At 46.2% G+C, this 24,788-nt stretch overlaps 1 protein-coding gene across 1 annotated transcript in view; it reads left to right on the top strand.

Moving 5' to 3' along the window:
- The first annotated feature begins 3,988 nt into the window (after positions 1-3,988).
- LOC8034928 overlaps positions 3,989-24,788 on the top strand; it is a 61,287-nt gene continuing 40,487 nt past the window's right edge. The window contains exons 1-5 of the mRNA XM_042292800.1: positions 3,989-4,031; positions 4,999-7,466; positions 7,530-12,039; positions 18,753-22,688; positions 22,778-22,861. Coding sequence (XP_042148734.1) covers positions 4,004-4,031; positions 4,999-7,466; positions 7,530-12,039; positions 18,753-22,688; positions 22,778-22,861 — 11,026 coding nt within the window. The 5' untranslated portion in view covers positions 3,989-4,003. The remainder of the gene's footprint in view (positions 4,032-4,998; positions 7,467-7,529; positions 12,040-18,752; positions 22,689-22,777; positions 22,862-24,788) is intronic.

Genomic DNA, 24,788 nt, shown 5'->3' with positions numbered 1-24,788 from the left:
TTTTCTATTTATCTCTTTACTTCGGTTTTCGATCTGTCCTAGGAGAATAGCTTTCGTTCTAAGGACGTAGGTCGAAAAGCCGTCATGTCCACGACTCTGCCATTTACGAAAATAAACAAAGAAAGGAGGTACATCTTTTTTTCTCCTTCTTGCGACAATGAGACATGTCATCGCTTTAAGGACGACTTCGTGCTTGAAACAGAAGACGTCTTTTCAAGGACAAGGGTACAGCCCTGAAAGGACATACCTTCTCACTGTTCCCGTTAATTACAGGTTTCATGAAATGTCACTGCGGTGCTCCCGTATATTATTGGCCACATTAGAAATCCAAATCACCAGTTACATGAAGAAAAAAAAAATCAAAGTTGTAAGGGAGAAAATAAAGTTTCCCATCATTAGATCTATCCCCTCCGTAAGAAAATAAAGGTCTGCTATTCTTGTCATGTTAGAAAAACAAGAATGATTTCCTACATCAAACCTTCCTATTAGTCAACTAGGCGGTATTCGATAAAATTGGTTCGTGGAAACGGTGTTCGATGAAATGGCGTTCGATGAAACGGCGTTCGATGAATGATGTCGGGCCCCAAAATAAAGGCGCTGCAAGTGAAAAATTATTCCTTCGAGATAACTTCTTTTCATCGCCGCAGACGCAATATAGAAAGTGTAAAATGATGACTAAATAATTAATTACACAAAACACACAAATTATCTTCTTGAGATATTCGCTTAAGCCCGAATATTCCGACTACAACTTTGTTGCCCGTAGCTCTGCACCCGTGCTATATTTCATTTATAAAATGAAGTATGCCTATTAATCTCTAGACGTTAGACATGTGGCTGGAATCAAATAGTGCTACGTCAGGCATAACCTTCGCAGTGTTATATAGAATCAGCCGCGACAAACCGGCTTTTTTCGGTGTTGAAGCTAGGGATTGCACCCTGCCATTCAAGCCGAAGCAGTATTAGCACAGCCCTAATAACCTACGTATAACTTGTATGAGAACTTATCATCTTTAAATCGGAAGTATGTAAAATTGCAGTTCGAATCGAATAGGGTGATGCCATCCCTAGCATTAATAACACTGTAAATACAGCCGGTTGTCCTGACTTTTTCTGCCACTGTGAAGGTTATGAAGGGCTATTCCACTCGAACCGGCATTCGTACATCCCCACTTAGAATCGATTCGGGCAAAGACCATGTAGACCTCGAGTGTCTTATTGTTCTTTGTTTTTTTTTTTGTTGTTGTGGCTGTTATGATGCATTTTTCTCGGAATTGTCATAGTCCGTGACTGCTCAAAAATGTGGGGTGTGGCTTAGAGAGTGTTCACGCTTCTAGCTTCGTGATCGGTTCTTCGGGCGTTCTTATCGGCTGATTCGGCAATCTCATTGGCTGTGGAACAATCTTAAGACGCTCGAGACTCGCCCCGCCCTGAGTTTCTTAAGTTGTCGGTGACCATAGTGTCGAACACAATGATGATGATGATGCGGATACAGGAAACTCATTTCGATCTTTTTGTTTCTTTTTCTCTTTCAGTTTGCCAGGAGAACGAACACAGGTGTCGCTGCGGGTTCCCTCGGTGCATAGGCGCCGAGAAAGTCAGCGATGGCGTCAGGGACTGTCTGGACGGCTCCGACGAAGGTAGGTTTCCCTCTTTTACGGGCCGCGGGAACATGGCCTGCACGAAGTTTCAGTAGCCGAGTAACAACATGGGCGCGATTCCGTGTACATTATGTACAATTGGAGAAAGTTCGTTTTTTCTTGTAATGTGCAAATTTCACTAAAAATAAAGTAATATAATAGCTCACATCGTACGCACAAATGACTCGCGAGCTTTAATGACGTCGATGTTAAATTAAATATACGGGGTGCTTCATTTTCAGTCGAACAGACACAAACAAAGTCGTAAAAAATGCACTAATACGGTTTGTGCAGGGGTGTTATACAACCACGGAGACATTATGCAGGTCGCCAATCTTTGCGGTAAGTCGGTTAACTAATTAAAATTCTATGATTAACTTTTTAATTCGTGAAACAGACATATGGTTTAAATTAGAAACTTACTGAGCGTCATCGAAAACCACTTCCCACGATATTTAAGTCGTTTTCAATTGGGACGATATGTGTATTTTTACCAATAAAACACTTAATGAACGAATTTTAATTAATTTGCCGACTTATCGCAAGGATGAGCCACCCACATAATGTCCCCCTGACCGTAAAGCTTACCTGCACAAACCGTATTAGTGCATCTTTTACGGATTTTGTGTAATAAATCTGTTCGAATTAAAATGGGACACCCGGTATAAGCTGGATTCTGGACTTGTACAACTACCCGCTGAAATTTTCTACACAACAATGATTTGCTTGGCTTTATACATTTTAAACAAACTACTAGGGATATATTCGGTTAATAACTGGACTATCCAAGGATTGTAAAAAAAAAAAAAAAAAAAAACTTACAAATTTGTGAAAAAACAAACAAACAATGAAGGCAACGAGTACACCAAGCCCAAATTCATACCGCAGCTTTTCTGGGCCTAGAGATAGTGGATAAGTAGTTTTATTTTATTCGCAATGTGCTATTAAAAAAAAAAAGAAGAAAAGATTTAGCTTTGAAACTGTCACACCTTAATATTAAATTTTCTTTTGTATTCTATTTACTATTCGCCACAAACTTTGCGATAAATAGTTATTTGAGACAGATACACCTTTCCCCAAGTAAGGCTGTTGCTTCTCAATGGTAACAGTGTAACACTTCAGAATGGACGAGCCTCGATACCACACATTAAACAAGCTCCTTCTTTTCTCCGCGATTGCTAGCTGTATGTACTCACGAGCGTGAGAGGTTTCCTTACCTGGTGTAAGAAAGAACCGCCCAGGCGCCAGAAGGAGCGTCTTGGGAAGTACACAAGGGCTCACTTTAATTCGCAATTTAAAAATTTAATCACAAAGCCTTCCGGAAAAAAACAAAACAAACAACAACAGATATTAAGCGTTTATTTTGGTCCAGAATATGGAAGATCCCGATTTCTGCAATGTGCGCCATCAAGAGGTTGGTATATAAGGAAACTTTAGAATTAAAAGGGACATTTCCGCTCCTACACTCAACATGCGCTTTTAGATCTAACGGCTCCCTGAAACACGCCTCCTAATGGCTTTTTTGAGTGGCGACGGAAAAAGTTGAAAAGCTTTTATTTTTTCCGAATTGCCTTCCACGTGCCTTGAGAAAACGTAAACCCACTGGTATATTTTTAGAGTTGTATTGATACGGATTTACCCACAGAGCAATAAGTAAGAAACAAGCATTTGGTGGACCCAATTGTAAAAAAAAAAGAGAAAAACATGTAGCTGTAGAATGTCGCAGTTACGACAACCCAAGGAAGAAAGTTGTATCTCGGCAAGTGACTGTGCTCCATCGGTGTGTTTGCGAGTTTTGCCTACCAACTTTACTAGAGTGGCGTGAATAAAGTAATGAATTTGTGCAGTCGCCGCACATGCGAAAAGCGTATATACACCAATGAGCAAAAAAAAGAAAAAAAACTGCCTTGCACTTTTAAAAAATAACGTGAAAAACGACGAGTTCGCCATTTCACGAGTCGAGTCACTCAATGCCTAATATACTTCATTACACGTTGTTTTCAAACAGGCGTCACGCTGGAACTGTGTGTACGAGAACCTGTTGATATAAGATAATTAGAGCGATCGCCGCTGGCTTTGACGAACTACATGGCGTGTTTGGCTTCAGCTTAACGATATTACACCAAGAAGATAACTAGCGGCACATCGCCTGCTACACAAGTGCTTCCACTGTATAAGTGCGCGTGCCGTTGAGGCACTTTTCAAAAGCCCTTCTGCAAACCTTTGCCGTGTGCGTTTTGAAAAGGCGTTCGCGGATACGCGTGAGCGTGTGCGTGTCCTGATGAAAATCACGTTGGGCTTTGGCAGACAAAGAGAAAGGCAAGGCGTACAAGTGTCCCAGCGACAGCTCTCTCCAAGACCTCATGGCCATGGAAAGACGCCGCCGCTCAGGTAGGCCCCTTCTCTCCCGTTGTTTTGTTGGCCATCGTAAAACCCGCGTGCTCTCTTTCTGCTCAATGCCAGGCCGATCCTTGTTTTGTAATCTCACTTTTTTTTGGCGCATCCGCGGAGAAGGGAAACCCTCCAACCCGAAACTGATATTCGAACCTGCATTAACGGCGTATCCCCATTCCCACTTCGGCATGCAAATTTGTTTAAGCATCCCCTGACAACTACTTCCAAGATGGCCATTGAGCCGTGACTTGAATAACCGCCATAACATTGCAGCGGCATCGGCGTCGTTGCAGCGGAACGTTCGGCAATAATTCGGGCGTTCATTACGGCCCGCGACGCGCTCCCATATAAGAGAGGCTTTCTTTGATTATTTTTCTTCTCGACAGTGGGTGATTGATCCGTGAACTGTAGGCTTGGAAAGCTGAGCGAAGATCACCGTTTAAAAAAGGCCCTTACTATTGTCTTTTATTTGGAGTAGATTTACGTTCGAAAAATATTTGGAAATATCGAGCAACCCTTTTTTTAGGTTCACTTTAATTTTTAATGAAAAAAATGGCTCGTTTTTTCAGCCTCACCTATTCCAGACCGTTGTTGCAAAGTTTCAAGAAGGATAGTGGGGATTACTTAGAATGTTCTTTATATGAAAATAGTCTGTCTCGAACTTTGTATTCAGGTTGAAAATGCGCAAATACTACACTCCGAGTTGTTGGCTCTGTGGTAACATTGCTAAATTGTAAATATATTATCTCCAATAATTTTATTGGATTTTACGCGCTGCCAGTGACTTGCGGCCAGCCAAGCCTACAGTACAGGGCACACACGCTCACTGTAGTTTTTGATTGAGCGGGCTGCGAGAACGTCGGGGCAATCAATCCGCAAGTGTTCCGTTTCAAATAGATTAGATGGCAGAAACAAAGACTCGAATTTGGCACTGACGAGTGCTGTGCTATTTTTGTATGACCAGACTCAGAACGGCGGAGAGGGTCGCGACATTCGGGCCTTATGACATACACCGTGGGAACCGACGCCCAAGCGACGGAGGAAGAAACCGCTGCTCTGGTTCAACCCACAGGCCTCATGGCAACGCTCACTCGTTCCGAAGTGCACGGAGAGCAGACCACGATCTACACCACTGATGTCCGGAGGCAATTTGTTGATGGAACGTACACACAAGTACTGTCCACCCACTCCAGTGTGCTTGAGTTAGCACCGTCCCTCAATGAAGTTGAAGGCGCTTTCCACCAAAGGGGACGGCAACGACCACAGACTACCCATGGTGTAGAAAGTTTCGGATCCCTGAGCTCAGGCAAAATCTTTCAGACGGCTGTCAACGAATTGGCCTCGACGGTGACTACTAGAATTCACGCAACCAAAGTTCACCACGCATCGCTTCTGAAGTCGATTTCTGGAGACAAGTCAACAACCGTGCTGGGATTGAACATCAAAAATGGTCATGTGGGGAGCTTAGATCAACACCAAGACACTGAGGTTCCCGTCATTACTGTGACTGGAACGGAAGGACTTCTAGTTCAAGGAACCGGAACCGAACAAATGACGTACAAGGTTTTCACTGGAACGTACGTCAACAACGAAGGTGATGACTCGAAGACGTACATGTTCTTTTTCGGTAACCGACAACTTCCTGTAGAAGCAACGCCATCACTTCCGGAGGAACAGAAAAAAAGTGAACAATTCGACATCCGATCTGGAAATCAGAAAGGCGTTGTTTTCGACATCTCCCATAAAATTGGGGTAATTTTGCCATCACACACGGTGACCACCATAGAACCAACTGAAGCTCCACGTTCGGACTCTTTAATATTTGGCTCTGGCAATGCACACGGCGGCGAGCTGATGACCGGTATGCTGATCGAAGGTTCCGAGCCCATCACTATTGAAGGAATGACCCGCACCAGAACAGCTACATCAAGCACAATGCAAGTCACTTTGGACTTAGTTCCAGCGCAGTCTCAGCGCGATGTTGTCAGAGTAGCCTTGACGAAGAAGGCAACTCCTACGCTTTACAGACATGGACGAAAATTTCAACCGACAGCTACTGGAAGAAAGATTACACCGATGGATGGATCCACAATAATTACGGACAAGTTTTTTCTACCTCAGCACTTGGGGCTCTATACCACATCTCCCATCTCAGGGGTATCCAAGACGACTGATGAATTCTTTGAAGACGCCGACCATGACTACAACGTTCCAGAGCCTGTCCCAGAAGAGCCAGTTGTTATGGTCATGATGAGACCTCCGTTTAATCATAGACCTCTGGGCAATTTCAGACCCGAGCTGCTAACCCCATCTCCGATAAAAGACATTAGACCGACTAAAACAGTTGGTTCGCACCATGATGATTTTGCCGACGAAGTTGGAGACGTCTTTGCAACGGACGCTGCTTATGTTTTCAACAAAGACGGACAACGTCATGAACATGATGTCGAGAAGAAGAAAACAAGAATAACCTTGTTTGGATTTGTTGACTTCACTACATCGATTTCTGGTACTGAAGTGGTATTTCAACCAGCCGCCACCGGCGTCTCCTACGATTTTGGAAATACCAAGTATCCACAGCCTCAGGACATCTACAACCCTTTTAACATTCCGACTCAGAAAAAGCAAGAGGAGTCAGTATTATCATCCAAAGGGAAAAACAATCCTTACGGAACAGCGACGCGTGAATTTGTATCTAAGATGTCGATGCTGACATCTACATTTAAGGGAGGCGTCGAAATGCAGAGCACGATGTTCACATCAACGATTCCCATGCTTCTCAAATCACGCACACCAAAGTACGAAAGCTACACTCCGGATGAACAAGATCCACTCTCAAGTATTGTACCTGAACCCGTGACAGAAAACGAAGAGGAACTTGGGCACAGTGAACCTTCTTTTGACTTCGCTACTCCATCGTATCTTTTTAGTTCTCCAGAACCCGAACATTTGGCTTCAAAATACCTGATTGCGTCTGTGAGGGAAAGTTCAGAAAGCTCTATAGAAGAGCACATGCCTGTTTTGGAATCAGAAACCGTGATGGTGTCGATGATTGAAGGCTCCAAGACTGAAGACTTCACGAGCAGCCCAACTGAAACCGTACGTCCGACACCTAAATTGAAGCGAAAAAAGACCTACAAGACAGGACTGGTCAGCTCGATCACAGGGACAGTTGTTCACGGTGATATGACGACAGAGTGGACCACGCTAATTATTGGCACCTTAATCGGGGGAAGGTACGCCCACGTCATCCAAAGCACGTCGAGTATTTTCTACACGCAGACTAAAACAGATACACCAGAAGAAATTACGACTACGAAAATTCCGACACCACTTCCAGGCCTGATCCTTCCTGGTGATATACAGATTGAGGGGCTTTCTGATCAGCCAGTGACAGAACCTAACATTCAACCCAAGACGGACCCGCCGGCAGTGACAGTACCAAAGTCTCAGCCAGAAACAAACATCCCTCCGGTGACAGAAGCTGATATTCAGCCACATACAGAGCCGCCCCCAGGGACTGAAGAAACAAGGGAAGAAAGTGCCGAAAACAATCAAGACTCTTTGGATGTTTATAGCATTACGTCGAATTTCGCAATCCCGCTAATTAACCAGTCGAGAGTGATTGAAGAAAGCTACGAGACTGCACTCTCTGGCCAAGACCAGCCATCAGTTGTGGCCCTGTCAGATGGACTTTTCCTCTCAACATTGGTGCCCACTATGCAATTGTCCAGCACGCTGCCAAGCAGCACTCAGAAGGTACAGCTCCTAACAGATGGCTTCATACTCCCGGGAGACAATGCCGCCGACAAATATGAGCCTTCATCGTCCACATCGTCAAGTGATGGTGATGGACAGCGTATCATTACGATGGGGTTTATTCTGCCAGGAGCCGACCCCGTAAAGCAGTTTGAAGATGATCTCATATCATCTGACGAAGTGAAAGTACTAACCGACGGCTTTTTACTGCCTGGCCACGATGTACTGCCTTCTTCGGAGCCCCTCGAAAGCAAGTCAACGCTCCAAGGAAGAATCGCGGAGAGTGCAACATTGCCACTTGAAGAAATCACCACTGTTACGTCGTACCCAATCACGCATTATTCAACTTTCACTTATTATACTACTCTGAATCAAGACGGCAGCAATATTGTATCCAGCAGAGAGGTGACGACATCGAAGGTGTTCGAGAATAGCGACCAGTACGAACATGCTCGATTGCTTGGTAGGGAGACAGCCTCACTAGAAAGTTCAATGCTACCATTAGACGCAACATCGACAGCAGGCATCACAACGCTCATGACGGCTTACACCTACTTCAGCACCTTTGTGTCAGATGGCTCGATAGTTGTATCAAGTAGTGAGAAAACGCTATCGGACCTTCTAACTCCAACTGAAAGCTACGATGCAGATGTGACTCCCATTTCGCCTTCAGTAGCCACACAGCCAACAACGCTCTTCACGACTTACACCTACTACACAACCGTGACGAACGATGGCAGTACCGTTGTTTCAAGTCGAGAGGAAGTGATTTCTAATGTTGCTACACCCGAACAAAAAGACAGCACTGTCCATAAAACGAAAGAAACCCCAGATTTAGCTTCAGTTGGAGCGCCGACTACCTATTTCACAACTTACACCTACCTGACGACGCTCTTTAAAGACGGAACTTCGAGCATCACGAGCAACCTAGAAACAGTATCCAATGTGGCTTACGGGTCGACAAAAGCTCCCAATCAAGCACCTTACGGGATGTCAGGGGAACTTATCCCGACCAGCACAACGCCGGTTACCACGTTCTATACAACTTACACCTACTTGACAACACTTTTAAAAGACGGTACCTCTGTTGTATCCAGCCGAGAGGAGGTGGTTTCAAATATTATGAAAGGTACAGGAATCTCCTTCGACGCTTCACCTTCTCTTCAGCCCCGTTCGAAACCAGATGAAACTGAAGTAAAGCCCACTGAATCGCTCTCGCTGTCCACATACCTCACCACATATACCTATTACACCACGTTTGTACGAGGTGGAACTACGACGATTCGCAATAGAACACAGGTTGTTTCCAAGGTGAAGACCATGTCAGCAGCAACCGAGACGGAGTTGATAACAACCCCGGTGGTTTCCACTTACTACACGACGTACACATATTTCACAACCGTGAATCGTGGAGGAACAAAATCAGTGAAGAGCAGAGAAAGTGTGAAGACCAACGTTGTGACAAAATATCCCAAGACAGACTTTTCTTCGTCCACGCCACCTGTAGAACTTATTACAAGTTACACGACCATATTGTCTCCTGTGACTGTATACCGGGACGGCACTCCGCGAGTATCGTTTATCTCAAGGACCTCGGCCATTGTGAAAACAGTGGGAGACACGCCAGCCACATCAGTTGCAATCACACCAGTGCCAAGTATTGCTCCGACAAAGTCTTCTAACATGCAAATGATGTACACCACTTATACCTACTACACAACTTTATATGATGATGGTAAGCCCATTGTGTCAAGCCGAGAAGAAACAGTCACAAATCTCATTTCGCCTACGGCAGGCACACCTGATGATGTCGAAACGTCTCGTAACGAAGAAAGCAGCACGATTGTGCGAACTTACTACACTACTTACACGTATTTCACAACGTTCGAAACTGAAGGAACACCTACAGTGACAAGCCGAGAGGAAGTTGTCACCAACTATGTGACGATGACGCCCCACGACATAATAACTGGAGTGTCGCCAACTTCTTCGTCCCAAGAAGTTCAGCCAACATCCGCTGTGTCAACAAACGAAACTCCTGCGCTGTTCGGATCTTTGCCTTCAGACTTTGATTTTCGGAAGTTGTTACACAATGTTCCAGTGACCCATTACACGACGTACACTTACTACACGACTTTCTACAAGGATGATAGTACAATTCTATCCAGCAGAACAGAAGTCGTATCTAACGTTGTGACCCCAACGCCAAGTTCTGAGACAGGCTCAACAACGGAAACTACATCTGAGACATCAAAAATGCCAGCTGCATCGCCATCGCCAACAACTTTGGCGTCGACACCAAAGTTTACTATGAAGTCTCCTAAAGTTTTGAAAACAAGGTCAACGCCTTCCCTGCCCACTTTTTTGAGAACGGCAGCTTTGGGTGCACCACTGATTGTCATCCGAAATAGGAGGGACGCACAAGAGGAGGAGTTAGAAGCTGACGAGGCCGAGGACACCGAAATCTACGCTACACCCGTTACCTACTATACGACGTACACGTACTTCACTACCTACCTGAAGCCCGACGGCAACACAGCTGTATCCAGCAGCATTCATGTTGTTTCGTCTATCCTGCATCCGGACCAGCGCGTTAGGCCAACAAGAACTATCTACCATGACGAAATCCATGGAACGGAGCCTGTGAACATCTATCCTTCCCATCGAGGTGCAAAAGGGTGTATTCGCTGCAGCTCAGATGTTAGGGCTGTCTACGTTACACATACCGACTACATCACCGAGTTCCAACGTGGACGACCAGTCACGTCTACCCGATATGTTACACTCACGAACTATGTAACAGTTACGCCTGGACAGACAGTGTATGAACACAACCCGCATACGCAACTCGCCGTCCCAGGCTGTCGTCATTGCAAGCATGATGCACAGTACACCACATACACCTACTTCACCACCCGTCTGCTGGAAGGACGTCCTGTCACCTCCACGCGATACGAAACAGTGACAAATTATGTGACTGTGACTGTTACAGAACAGCCAATCCACCAACGCATCAGGCCTACTGAGATTCACCGACCCATCGCTATTTATCCAACGACAGTTTTGGATACAATTTATACAACTTACACATACTTTACGACAAGCATAGTCAGAGGTCGGCCCACAGTTTCGACAAGATATGAAACTCTCACCAACTACGTCACTGTAACTGTTGCTGATAGACCCTTTGAGCATCGCGTTCGACCAACAGACACTTATCGCCCTATCATCATCCAACCAACAGCTGTGAGGGACACTGTTTACACAACCTACACGTACTTCACAACCAGACTGCTTCGAGGGCAGCCCATCGTTTCAACTCGCTATGAAACGGTAACTGACTATGTTACGGTCACCGTGACAGAACGAGACAGAATTCGACCAACTAATGTGCAGAGACCCATCTATCCGACAAGGCATGGCCAAGAACCTTACCACACGGGATATACAACGTACACGTACTACACGACGCGCTACCTTAGCGGACGGCCTGTGGTCAACACGCGCTACGAAACCATCACCAACGTCGCAACCGTAACCATCACGGAAAACGCGACGCCGGAGTTTGGGCACCAAGTGAGACCCACGCAGAGTGGGCCTTACAGGACCTACCACACAACTTATACCTACTTTCAAACGAGGTTCATCGACGGTACTGCTATTGTGAATACTCGGAAAGAGACCATAACAAATACAGTTCTGGGGGCTCTCTGTCGAACTTGTCCCACTGGTCATCAGCAAATAATTCAAACTCGGCCGTACATCGAGCCACACCGACAGACCGTTATAACTCGAACCGTTGCTCCGTCGCACGAGATCCAACCGACGCCGACAACCTATTACACAACATATACGTACTTCACTACAATTCTTGAAGCCGGTCGCCCAGTGGTTCAAACGCGATATGAGACGTACACGGACATAGTTTCAGGACTCGTCCTGCCTACTAGAGCCGTCGTTGCACCTCTGCAACCTAAGGAAGACTTCCGGCACGACCAAGTCCAGTTAACGCAAGACACTGAGCAAGTGCAGCTTCCGCTCCTGCAGAACGTGTCGCCTGCGCGTCGTCGTCGACGGTCACAAGAGGGCAGTGGGTTGAAAGAGAGCGACGTGATCTCCGGTGGTCTCAAACTCAACGAGGAAGCCAAAGTGATGCCCCACTCGCAAGTGTCCCGAGTCCAGAGAGGGTTGTCCCGTGATGTAGACGTTGCCCAAGCTCGGCCTGGCAGAAAGATGCTGAGTCACGGTAAACGTCGCCGTTTTATGATCCCTCTCGATTAATCCACTAAAACACTAAAACCTAAAAATGCCCCGCTCCGCCGCTTCTCCTGTAGCTTGGCTAATCGCACGCAGCACTTTCAATCGATGGCGTTTTATGTGTTATGGTGTCTTGTTCGTATTTTGTAGTGTTGCCTGTTTCATTTTTGTTCTTGTGTCTATTTTGGGGAGGCCTCTCTTTGACGCTTAATGTTTTACTAATGCTAACAATTATGTATGTGCACTGTATACTGTCTTTTGTCTCGTTCGTCGTGTTCTTGACTGTTTTGCTTGTAACCCATGTGTGTGTTTGCAATCGTAATGTGCGTAATGTTGTGCATGCTGACATTTGGATCAGTGTACATATTGGACAAACATTAGCTACTTTCCCTTAACGCTTCCATATAAGTACAAAAGCCTAATGAAACTGGTCCTTCTATAGCAAGCAGAAAGAACCCAATGTGTTCTTGTAAGTCATACGAAGAACAATGGGACGCTACATCTATCTAGCGGAATTCGAGTGAAACTTAAGGACAACCCAACGCACATAAATTTGAGAACCATGTAGAACTTCGTCTCGACCGTTCTCCAAACTACGCTGGAAGGCAGCTCGGACCTTGTCCTTGCACGCTGGATTCGCCTTACTTCAAGCAACATACGTGTCCCTTGCACGCCGATCAAGTGTCTTCGGGAACAGTCGTTGGAGTGGGTCAGGATGCCCTACCGCCCGACCAGTCTGGGGACCTTCGTTTATGCTCTTCTGAGGACGCAGTTTGCAAAGGCGTGCACTCGCACGATTCCTGGAAGATAGACGGCGAAGACCGAAGAGGCGTATATTTCCGGCTCCCTTGGCTGCGTGTTTGGCCTTAGCGATGTAAAAGAAACAGCGGGCATGCGCTTGTTCCCCAGCGCACTTTCGCCGTGTATTGACCAACTCGGCAGATTTCTTCAGTTTGAGCCAGAGCCAGCGTGCACACTTTACCTCTCTGAAACTCCGCTAAGAGTAACTTTGCAACCACATGCGGTACAAGATACACTGCTCTCAGGGAGGCCTCTTCAAAGTCGTTCGTGCCTCAGTCATTCCTTTCTCTTAACAAAGGCTTTCGTCCACACTTGCAGCTTGCAGCTTGAAGTGGCACTTGTCACTACCTTGTTGATCGCTAATTGGCTTGCACTAATTTCAAAGACTGCTTGACGTTTTGCCTTTCTTGGAAAATGAAACTGAGACAATTGAATTTTGCTTGTGCTATTCTTTCTTTCTGCTATTTTCTCTAATGTATATTGACGTGATATTAGAGTGCTCTATAAAATATCGAACACGTTCTGATGTAAGGTCAGCGCTAAAACAATTTAGTCATGGAATATCCGATTTGAGGGCGTCACATCTTTTCTCGAGCAAATAATCCAATTCTAAAATACGCTTATTTTAGCATATACACGTTGTTTGTAGTATGTTTATAGAGACATATTCTGAGTACTAATATTTAGTTTATATTTACGGCACCTAACTGGAGACCGTGTCTCGCTACTGCTGAGTCTAATATACCTTTGCCTTACAATGCCAGCCTCTGCCGCATTGCGCTCATGCTTGATATCTCTGCACCTCGGGAAGGAAAGGCTGATGCTTGAATTGATATAGAAAGCAAGTCGAATCTCACTTGACCAGAGGTTGTCATGATTTTTCAGGTAGGTTCCCAAGAAGCCCCTTAAGGGACGGCACGCCGGCCACTTTCGCGCACTTGCGACATAACGCAAACTCGGTAAAGGGCTCCAGACGCCCACCGCAGCGATTTCTGCCAAAGTCAGCGGCCTCTCCTGTCTTTCTTCGCGACACACGAGTCTTTCTGCTGCCTCTGCAGCCATCACTGCCTCCTCAGCCTCCTCAGCCTCCTCAGCCTTCTCCTGTAGCTTTCACACCGTCTGTTTATTACCGACAAGCCGGTCGGAACGAAAAGGATTATGAAGCGCTACGCAGAACCGCGAAAGTGGAGCCTTCCTTTCTGGCGACGCCATCTCCGCAGACGTTCTACACCACCTTCTCTTACTTCACGACTGTGCTCAGTGACGGAAAACCTTCGATTTCTACTCGACTCGAGACGATTACTAATGTCTTCACGAACGTCATCTTGCCTACAAGAGCTGTAACGGTACGGCCACAAAAAGAAACCTCGGTGCCCAGCGAAGCTCGAAGCAACTTTCTTAGGTATTCAGTGGAGGAAGACCTTGCAATGATACATCGTCCACAGAGGCCTCCATCGAGAAAATTGCTGTCCTTCGCTCACGCGGAAAATGAGCACTCGTTAGAAGATCAGTTTATTGTGACGGATGAAGAGCTCGCATCAGCGCACCGACACAAGTATGGACTAGTACCGAGGTCGGCTGGTTCAGACCCCAATCCAAGTCCCGCTGACAAGACTAAAGAGTACCCGACAGGCCTCATCCAGTCAGTAGAAGCAAGAGCAATTCGAAATGGCGCGACAACTGTGTACGCCACCGAAGTATACGGCACGTTCATCAATGGTGCTTACGCTCAAGTGGTATCGACTGCGGTTCGCGTCTTCTCAGATTCTCCAAATGGCCTGGGACAATTAGCGAAATCTTCGACTAAAGAAGACATCCTCACAAAATCCGTTACCCCAACAAGCGCTTCCCAGCTGTCCCACGCCACAGGGCTGCTTTCTTCCTTTTCAAATACTGTCATTCACGACAGAACAACGACTGCCTATACTACGAACATTTATGGAACGTACATCCGAGGCATGTACGCCCATGTCGCTCAGACGACGTCGACTGTAATCAAGCCTCAAAGCACCCAGTCATCTTCAAGTATTACCGAGAACCAGCAGTACAAAACGGGCCTCCTGTCTTCACTAGTCAACACTGAAATTCATGACGCAACCACCACAATCTGGAAAACACAAGTCTACGGAACTTTAATAAATGGATTTTATGCGCACGTGGCTTCTACCGTCTCAGAAGTCGTGAAACCGTCAAGAACCACGTTCGTACAAGCATCTTCCACTCGTTCCCCAGTTTATGTGGCGTCTAGCCGTTCCGACTCATCAGGACAAGCAAGCAAGTCTAAGAGTTACACCACAGGATTGTTGTCAGCAAGGACCAACACCATCGTCAACGGAGGACGCTCCACCGAAGTAGTCACCAATATCTACGGAACCTTTGTTGGTGACTTGTATGCTCAGGTTGCGCGCACAACAACACGCACCCTGCCGAATGAGATAAATCCTCCGAGCAAAACAACGAGTACTAAGTTCTCATCGACACCAGCGAAGCTACTAGGAATTATATCGTCCACAGTGCAAAGTGTGACGAATGGTAACGTTGTGACCTACTACACCACTGAGCTTCACGGGACGAATGTTGGAAATTTATACGCCCAAATTGCAAGGACATCAACCAGGACCGAAACTATACGAGTTCAAAGCACGAAGACATCTACACGTGAATTTATTCAAAAAACGGGACTCTTGTCTACAAATCTCCTGAGCAGTGAAGTACATGGGGGAACCACCACTTTACACGTTTCAGAAGTGTATGGCACGTACATTGGCGAAGCGTATGCTCAGTTTGGAAGATCGACACGAAGAATAATATCCCCTTCTACAACATCGGAAAAGCCGCAGCAGCCAGAAAGCCAGAAGACTGGACTTGTATCATCCACTATTAGTACAGACGTACAGAATGGAGTAACAACCCTGTACACAACCGAGATACACGGCACTTACATCAACGGTTTTTACGCACACATTGCCAGAAGGTCTTCCCAAGTCCTACAGTCTGCCACGCATCAAACAACGACTGCTCCTGCTGTAGCTGCAAACTCGGAGACTCACATTTCAAGTGAGATCAACACGGAGATTAAAAACGGGGCCACGACGCTTCACACAACCAACGTTTACGGGACCTACATCAATGGCTTCTACGCTCACGTGGCAAGGAGCACGTCAAGGGTACTAGAACAAAAGATAAGCTCCACGTCAACGGCAGAAGCACTAAAAACAGGCCTAGTTTCACGCTCAGTTCGAACGGCTGTCGGGAACGGCCTGGTGACGGAATACTCAACTGATGTGTACGGAACATTTATCAACGGATTTTATGCTCACATTGCCAGGACAACCACGAACGTATCACCTCAGCCTAGTTCCAAGGAGAATGATTCAACAGCTATCTCCAGCACCGGATTCTTTTCTCTGCTTCAAGCAGCGGAGTCTACGAGTGACACTCGAATCTTCACAACACCAACATTTAGTACTGTGGATTCGACGCCGACAGTTTCAAGGAGAGCCAGCAGTTTTACAACAATTTCGGCCTTTACGGAGCAGTCAACACTCCCCATTTCTTCTAGAATACCACCCGCTACTCCCGTGCCATTTGAAACTATCACTGAATCCAGCTTCATCTCATCCAAACCAAAAATAAATTTTGTGGAACTCGACACCACTACAGAAAATATATTAGACGAAATAGGGCTTACTACAACGCTTAACGTTGAAAAATCTTTAAATGATAAGTCAGTAGTTCCTTCTTTTGAAGAAGTAACCTTATTCTCGTCTATGAGTTCTGAAACCATAAAAGAATCCATTGTGATACCAACACCCATTATCACAATCGAAATTAAAGAAGAAAAAACACAGGAACCGGAAACAACGTTCATTTCAAGCATCACTGTTGACTCAACTCAGACGAACGAGATTTTGGAAAAAGACTCATCGGAACTGAGAGAACCCAGCACCGTACGTTTTAGACCTGTCTTTCCAACAAGAAGGCCACATGCCCCGCACCGATCTACACTGGCAGTCTCCAGCGACCTCCAGGATGAAGACGGCGACGACTACGGGGGAAACGAATTTCTGGACGAGGAGGACGAGGACTACAATGAATACGACGAGAAGTCTGTTCAGCCAGAAGAGCCCAAGCCGCGTCCTACGAAGCGCCATCGTCCAACAAGAGCTGGATATACCAGGGGACCTCGGCAACCTCCAACCACGCACCAGATCAAGCACCAAGGGGAGGATGATGAGTTCGACATCTATCATGAGGACGATTACGAACACGGGTCGAGAGCTAAGTCTCAAGCTAGCAGGGCCGACGACGCAAGACCTCATTCCGCTGCAGCAGGAATTAATATTCGACCTTTCAGGAGGGACAGAGGTGCTTTCGGCGTACCATCCAGGACGGCGAGCAAGCCATCGTTCACACTTCAGCTTCGCAGACCCCAGGTACGACAAAGAATAAATGGACGCCGACCAGTGAAAGAAGCAAAGCACGACGATGATGATATAGAAGCCGAAGAAGCGGTTCACAGTTCTGCAGCGACGCCACAGTTGCACTTAGGACGCAGAAGAGGGTCTGCGAGACCACTTTCTGGAAAAGTGGGTGGAAGGCCGACGCCATTTACAAGAACGCGACCTTCGAACGATAAAACCCATGGAATTTCTCCGAACAGAGCAAAGGCAGAAGATGAATACTCTGATTATGATGAAGAGGAGGAAGATTACTCGACGGAGCGCGCGCACCCTGGAAGAGGACGGCTCAATATCAAGCCAACGGCAAGGCTGCCTTCCAATGGCAGGACAAGAGGGCTTGGAGGAAGACAACCAACAAGGGTGGGACCTACACACCAGGAGGATAACGATTCGAATGAAGAAACTCATTCCAACGGAAGACTTCGAGGAAGGCTGAGTCCCCTTGCTAAAGGTCGCCGCAATCGAAATAGGGGGCGAGCTCCAAACTTGAAGTCATCGTTCAATGCTGTAGGCAAAGATGTGGAGGAGTCACCAAACCTACCCTTTGCAAGGCTACGAGGAAACAGGAGACGATCGTCTTATAACCCAAGAGCAAGGAGGTCATCTTTGACGTCGAAAGGTCATGGATCAACAAAACCAGCCGTAACCGTAACCTCCGTCATCACGACTGTCAAGACTCTTCCTATATATCATGGATTCAAGACATCTTACGCGACGTTAACAACAACCGCATTCGCCTCGAGTGTCATTCTTCCAACCGCATATTCCACCGTGGTGGACGACGATGGAAACACAAAAACGTTCCTTTCCTCAAAGACTGACTCAAATGGGCTGTTCAGGACCGTCACAGAAGTGCTTATAACCACCACCGACCTGCAGCAATTTAGGATACTTCCCATAAAAGTAGGGTTCAGTACCCGTACTGACACGATAACTGAGACCACAGTCTTAACCCAGCTTACGACAGTGTTCAGTACCATAACCCCTGATGTGATTCCGACCACACCGGCTACTGCTCCTCCTGCCTATCCGGTCCCCTTTTACCCCCAGATCCCTAACCAAGATTTTAGCCTACTCACCTCTTCCTACGTAACAACGGAAACTATTGTCACGTCTACAGTGTTGCCCATTGTTCTTCGTGGAAGGACGTTGCTTAGTACCATAAAAACAACAAAATTTTCCGAATCAACCATCACGAAGACAGCGTCCGTCCCTGTTCCCCAAGTCCCGACAGCGGCCCCTTACATACCGCAGCCATATTTTGCGGTGCCTCAGATAACCACTTTACTCACGTTGTATGTCACTGGGGACCAGGGAGACGTCATTCCTGTTGTCACTACTGTCACTGTTCCATTTTATCAGCAGCCATTCTTTCACACTAAAGTAGCGAGAAGCGTGCCAGACCGGGCTTCTCAATTTGCTACTTTGGCTTCCACAGCGTTCTTAGGATTCCCCATCGACGGGTCCAGACTAGACGCTCTGGGACGGGACGAACGTCCAGAGGAAGTCCGCCTTTTCAGCTCTGGGATTGAAAGCTCCGTCGAGAACTCGTCCCCCAACTCGGAGTCTACCAGCACCTTGGACAACGCCGTTTCCAAAGCAGCCTCAGAAGCCGACGCGGTCACAACAATCTCCATGGGGCCACTGACGGAAGTCTATGAACAGCCGGCAACTGAAGTTCCCATAATTCAGAAGCACCCCAAGGGCATTTCTAAGAAATGGAAGAAGAATCATAAAGAACCTTCAAGCGTCGAAGTCGGCACTGACAACAAGTACGGCATCGGCGCTAAGTTTTTGTCTAGAAAGTTGCAACAGTTTCCAGAAGAACGAGATGAAGAAGTCAGGCCTGTTCGAGACTTCACCAGATTAAGAGGGCGCGTTCGCGCGACACCCGTTGAAGCATTAGCCCTTCCGACACCTGAAGCTCTAGTTGACAACTCGGGGTCCTCAAGCCCCGATTTTGAGTTTTCAGATGGAGGACATCATAATGACGCCCTTGATGGTGCTCGTCACGGAGTTCGAAGAGGACGAATCCTTCGAAGACCAGTGCAAAGAAACAGGGCAATAATCGACGGATCCTCACCTAGCTTCAATGGATTTCGTGGTCCACATGGGGGCTTTATTCGAAGAAGGCCGCCGCATGTAGTTCCAGATCATGTGGACCTAAACCCGCCTCAAGAACACAACGGTGGCCTACACCTCGGCGAGGAACCTCAAGCCTTCAGTCCAGGTAACCTTCATCAAACATCTGTCGCCTATCTCTCCTCCTATAACATTGACCCTTCTCCTTCTGTTTCTTTGGACAATTTAATCTCATCTTCTTTCGTGGGTGACGGACACTCTCTCTCCTCGGTACCGGTTGGGGAAACTAGCCTTTCTGAACCCGTGACTACTGAACTGACTCACCAAATCTCGGCGGATGCGGTGACTCTTTCGGGACTGGAGACCTCCAAACTTCCCAAAGGAAAGGTTCGGCGCATCAAAGTTTTGAGGCCTGCCCCTCACGGTGAAGGATTCCTTGGTGATGGTTCAAAGAAAGTACGACGCGTCACGGTAACACGAACGTTCTCTCTGACAGGTGAACCAACAAGATATGAGGACTACCGACCGCAGGTGGAATCTCCATTCGGTCAAGACTATGGCTCGTATAACCAATTTGTTCCGCATCAGAATGTAGTACCAGTAGTGCAACAGCCACAGCAGGAAATCCTTCGCGTTCCGCAGCAGGTGTCGCAACAGGCTGACGTGCATCAGGGATCAAATTATGACCCTTATGCTTCGGGTCTGAACCAACAGTCGTATCAAGGGTATAGTCCAAATGTTCCCTTCCAGTTTTCACAGCCTGTTAACCAGCCACAATCATTTGGCCAACATGTGCAATTTTCTCCTCATCTTTCGAACCAGCAAGATCAGTTTACCCCTATTCAGCCTGTGCAGAACTTCGTGCCTGCTGCAAATAATCTTCCACCGGCATTACCAAGCAAAAATGAAGCACACTCAGAAGACCCTCACCAGTCATCAGCGGTTCCAGCTCGTGGCTCTCGTCGTACAGTGTTTAGGAGAGTTCGTCCTACCAACTCAAAGCATATTGGCGAAAGAAGGACGTCGCTTGTGCGCAAAACGAGACCAATCACCTCAACTCCCGTCTTTCAATTAACGTCGGTGAGCGTCGAACCAACGCACGTGTTTGTTTCAGCAGCATCAGGAGAGTTCAACCGGCTCTTGGGTGCAACAACGGCTTCTCGGGAATTTTTGGAACTTGTGTCTAAAACTCCAGACCCTCCTGCACCATATTCGCCCGACTATCAACCCGACCCGCCGCACGAAGAGAAAGACGCAAAACGTTTGCCCTCCGTAGATGAGGTTACGCCGAATCCTCACCAATTTAAGAGAATAATTCGAGTGAAAAAGCCTGGAGAAGCAAAGAATGGACAAAGAAGGAAAGTCGTCCTTAACCGAAGACCATCTGTGAATAGTTTGCAAGCTCGTGGTCCCGTAACTAACGGAAATGAAGATTTGGTAGCTCAAAACATTGATGTTGCGTCACACAACAAGGAAGGGGCGGTGACGTCTCCTCAGGTTGCTGAGAGCTCCAACCCAACCTTGTCATTCGAGATCGGTGCGACCGTTCCATTAACTTATTACACAACGTTCACTTACCTTACCACGTTTCTCCATGGCACCGACACTGTCTACAACAGCAGAGAAGCAGTGCTTTCGTCTGTAGTCACAGAAACTTTAAATTCAAATATTGTGAATGTGATTCAAAATCATGGTGGATTCACAACGGCTCTCGACGGAATTTCGATGGTACACTTGGGATCCAGGACAAAAGGTGCTGCAACGACCATAGTGAACCTAGAGTCACGGCTCCAAATCTTCAACAGCGACATCTTTAGGGGAATTCACCCAACACCCACCGTGACTCCGGATCTCACATTCCCGACCGCCTCGTCTTCTGTGTTTGAGGCAGAACCTCTGCAATCGCCATATGAAAAAGCACCTGAATTTAATTCGGGAACAGTTCAATTGACTGACCTAGCTCGTATGCCCAAAACGATCTACACGCTCTATACTTATTACTACACACTTTTTGATGGCCTGGAAACAAAAAGCTCCGTTAGATCCGAGATTTCATCCAGTATAATTCCTGGCGAAAACGAGTTCTTGCCTCCGATTAAGCATACGAGGATCAGGAATGGGCTACTACCGCTGGGGCTCGACGTAACAACTGTGCACTTAGGATCACGAGACATCGACGGCACAACGACAGAGGTTAACATCGGAATGCGTACGGTTATTAAATTTGACGGCGTAAAAGATGCAGTAATTGGAGAGTTCAACGAGCCCATTGTCCCAACAGCCTCGGTGTTTCCAAGTCACGCAACAGAGGCAGTGGATAACAAGATAGAATTTATTTCAAATCAGGAGCGTTCGTCCCTCTTAGAAGATGCTCTTCAGCCTTCTTACTCGATAGCTCATGATGATCCGCAACAGACTACAAGCGTTCATGCCACTCCGGTTATCCTGTTTCCTGTCGATGAAACAACAGATGCTCCAAGGGCGAAGGTGAGAATTATTTCGTCACGTGTTAACAAGCCGATAGGAGGGCTCAAGTCTGGAGTGTTTCAAGCGGCACCAGGGGTAAGGGTTAGAATCAAGCCTGTTATACGACAACCCGAGGAAGACCCTGTCACAATTTCTCCAGAAGAAACGTCTCATGACTACGATATTGATGCGACAGAGGGCCTAACTTCGCCGAGTCCCATCGTTGATGTGACTGAGGAGGAACATTTGCTCTCCTCAGTCTTTGAGGCTCCGACCACTCCAGAGGATGAAGAACACCACAAAGGAAGAAAAAGGCTCAAGGTAACGCTCAGAAGACCAACTCCGGGGGACAAGCTTGCGAGAACGAACTCGGTGAACACTCGTTTCGTGAGGCCTTCACGCTTTGAGATTACTACAAAGCCTCGTTTTTATGTTGTCACTCGAACCAATGCCGCGGGAGTCGCAAGGCCTACCAAGAACCCATTCACTGTCAAGGTCAGCAAGAGGGTAAAATCAACGGACCTCATACGAGCCACACCCTCAGTAAGCATTATCTACGAGACGTTCACCACTACAACGTCAGTTCCAGTTATCTTCGGGTTACAAACAAGCTACAGAGAAGTGGTGATCACGGCTTCTACGCCTCTGACAGTAACAATAACCCCAACGTTTGGAGGGCGATCACCGGACTTGATTGAGCCTTCGGAGACTGTGATGTTGACGTATTTTACTACGACGACCTACACTGTCCCGTACACTCTGGGAGACCAGACGCTGTTCACCACGGTTCGAGAGACCAACTCTAGGATCGTCACGGAAACTGTTGGTAAGTTGAACTCCCATCAAACCGATATCTTTATTTTTATGCTGAAATTTGACACATCTCACTTGATATCTTTTTTAATTACGTTGTAGCAGCAAGCCATGTTCTAGAAGATATTCCTGCATCGCGTTATCCAGACGATTACTTGGACTACAGCGCTCAACTTATTGGACGAGGTGAGTGGACACTTTAATTAATTAGAATTAGCTTGAGAAATGCAAGAATGTTTACTCAGTGTTGATGGCTCGTGTAGAGTTATTTACCTTACAATACGCTCAGACGGAAGGAACATAGATTGCAGTCGGCGTTTCAAGAAACAAAAAAAAGCACATAAAATTCAACATGGTTCGATATGTAAGACTGGAAATAACTAACACGGCAACGCAGAAAGTTGAGCTATTAGTTGCATGTTGATTATGAATACCAGTGCACAAAAACAGAGAAGAAGCAACACAAACGCGACACACCAGCGCTGACTCAAAATTAAGGATTATTTTAATTAAGAAAGCAAAAAACTGCAAAAGCAAAGAAAACCACTAATCAACCAAGATAGACTGGGCGCCTTGGATGGAGGAATACAGAAGCAGTAAAACCAGACATTTATGGTTACCTGCTCAAAAAGAAATCTAATCTAAAATAATTCCAGTGAAGGCCGGCTGACGTAGCGATCTCCTAAACGTGAAAAAGAGGTATTTTCTGAATATCTAAGGTTGACCACATCAGCTTAAAAAATAACATATATATATGGGTGATTTCATCTCAAATCGGGCAGGCTAAAAATGTCTAATTTTTAATTTTCACGAAAAAAATATATGTTTTGGGGGTATTTCTCAAATGAAGGAGGGCGCAAACCGCATGTTCTCCCGATTTTTGTTCTCGAGTTACGAGCCGTAGAAGCCGCAGTGGCAGAAACTAGTGTTTTTGCCTGCCGTCGCAGGTCGCGTGTTTGACACCCTCTGCTAACGCTATTGTTTTCTCTACATCCTTTTAACCTTTCCCCCTCATTTAATAGGTATCGTAAAGATACCTTGATGTATTCAAATATTTTTAGGAATTTTATTGTTTTCTAAAACACATGTCAAACTCGTCACTGCGGTCGCTTTTCGGTCAAATTCGACAGGTCATTACTTTGTCTGTACTTAAGGTAAATTTTCTTTCTTTGGCTCTAAAGAAAGCCCAGTGCAAGCCCATTATAGATATAATAACATCATAATGATCTGTCGACTAGCCGCTCCGCTACCTTCATGTAAACGTTGTAAGAAATAACAAATGTTGAAAGTTTGAGGTCGATTTCCACAAAAACCCCATTTTTGGAAATTTGTATTTTTTAAATTTTTTTAGACATATTAGTTGACTACAAGAAAAAACAGTCTAGAAATGTAATATTTTGGTTGTGTGTCCTCTGTTTGAGCCGCAATCGCGTGAAATGCGTGAACATTTGCTATTTTTCACAACTTTTACGTGAAGGTAGCGGAGCGGCTACTCGGCAGATAATAATGATATTATTATATCTATAATTGGTGTGCTTCGAGCTTTCTGTAGAGCCAAAGAACGAAAATTTACTTTAAGTACAGACAAAGTAATGACTTGTCAAATTTGACCGAAAAGCGACCGGAGTGACGAGTTTGACATGTTATTTAGAAAACAATCAAATTCCTAAAACTATTTGAATACATCAAGGTATCTCTATAATACCAAAGAAAGCGTTCTGTAGAAACGCTTTCTTTGGACGGGTTTCTAGATTTCGGTTTTTTATCGGAGCGCATCTTTGCGCCCGCGGTCCCGCGCCCCGGTGGTCGCGGCGCGAAGCCACCCCTCACCTCCCGTTGTAGAATGGAGGGAAGTAGGCCGCACGTCTGTTGCGCGTCTCAGCCACTGGGGAGCAAGACCGCGGGCGCGGTGATGCGCTCCAATAAGAAACCGAAATCTAGAAACGGGTCCAAATGAAGCTTTTTTACAAAACGCCGTAAAGTGCTGCCCCGGCGTTATATCCTTACACAAATAGTTAATTTAGTGGTTTTCATGATGCTCTAGAAGCTTCTAATTGAAACCATATGTCTATTGTCAGTAATTAAAAAGTTAATAAACAAATTTTAAGTATTT

The sequence above is a fragment of the Ixodes scapularis genome, unplaced genomic scaffold, assembly GCF_016920785.2.
Source record: "Ixodes scapularis isolate PalLabHiFi unplaced genomic scaffold, ASM1692078v2 PGA_scaffold0__279_contigs__length_252992795, whole genome shotgun sequence".
Taxonomy (NCBI): domain Eukaryota; kingdom Metazoa; phylum Arthropoda; class Arachnida; order Ixodida; family Ixodidae; genus Ixodes; species Ixodes scapularis.
The sequence above is the reverse complement of the archived record's forward strand: the minus strand, read 5'-3'. Positions and strand labels throughout refer to the sequence as shown.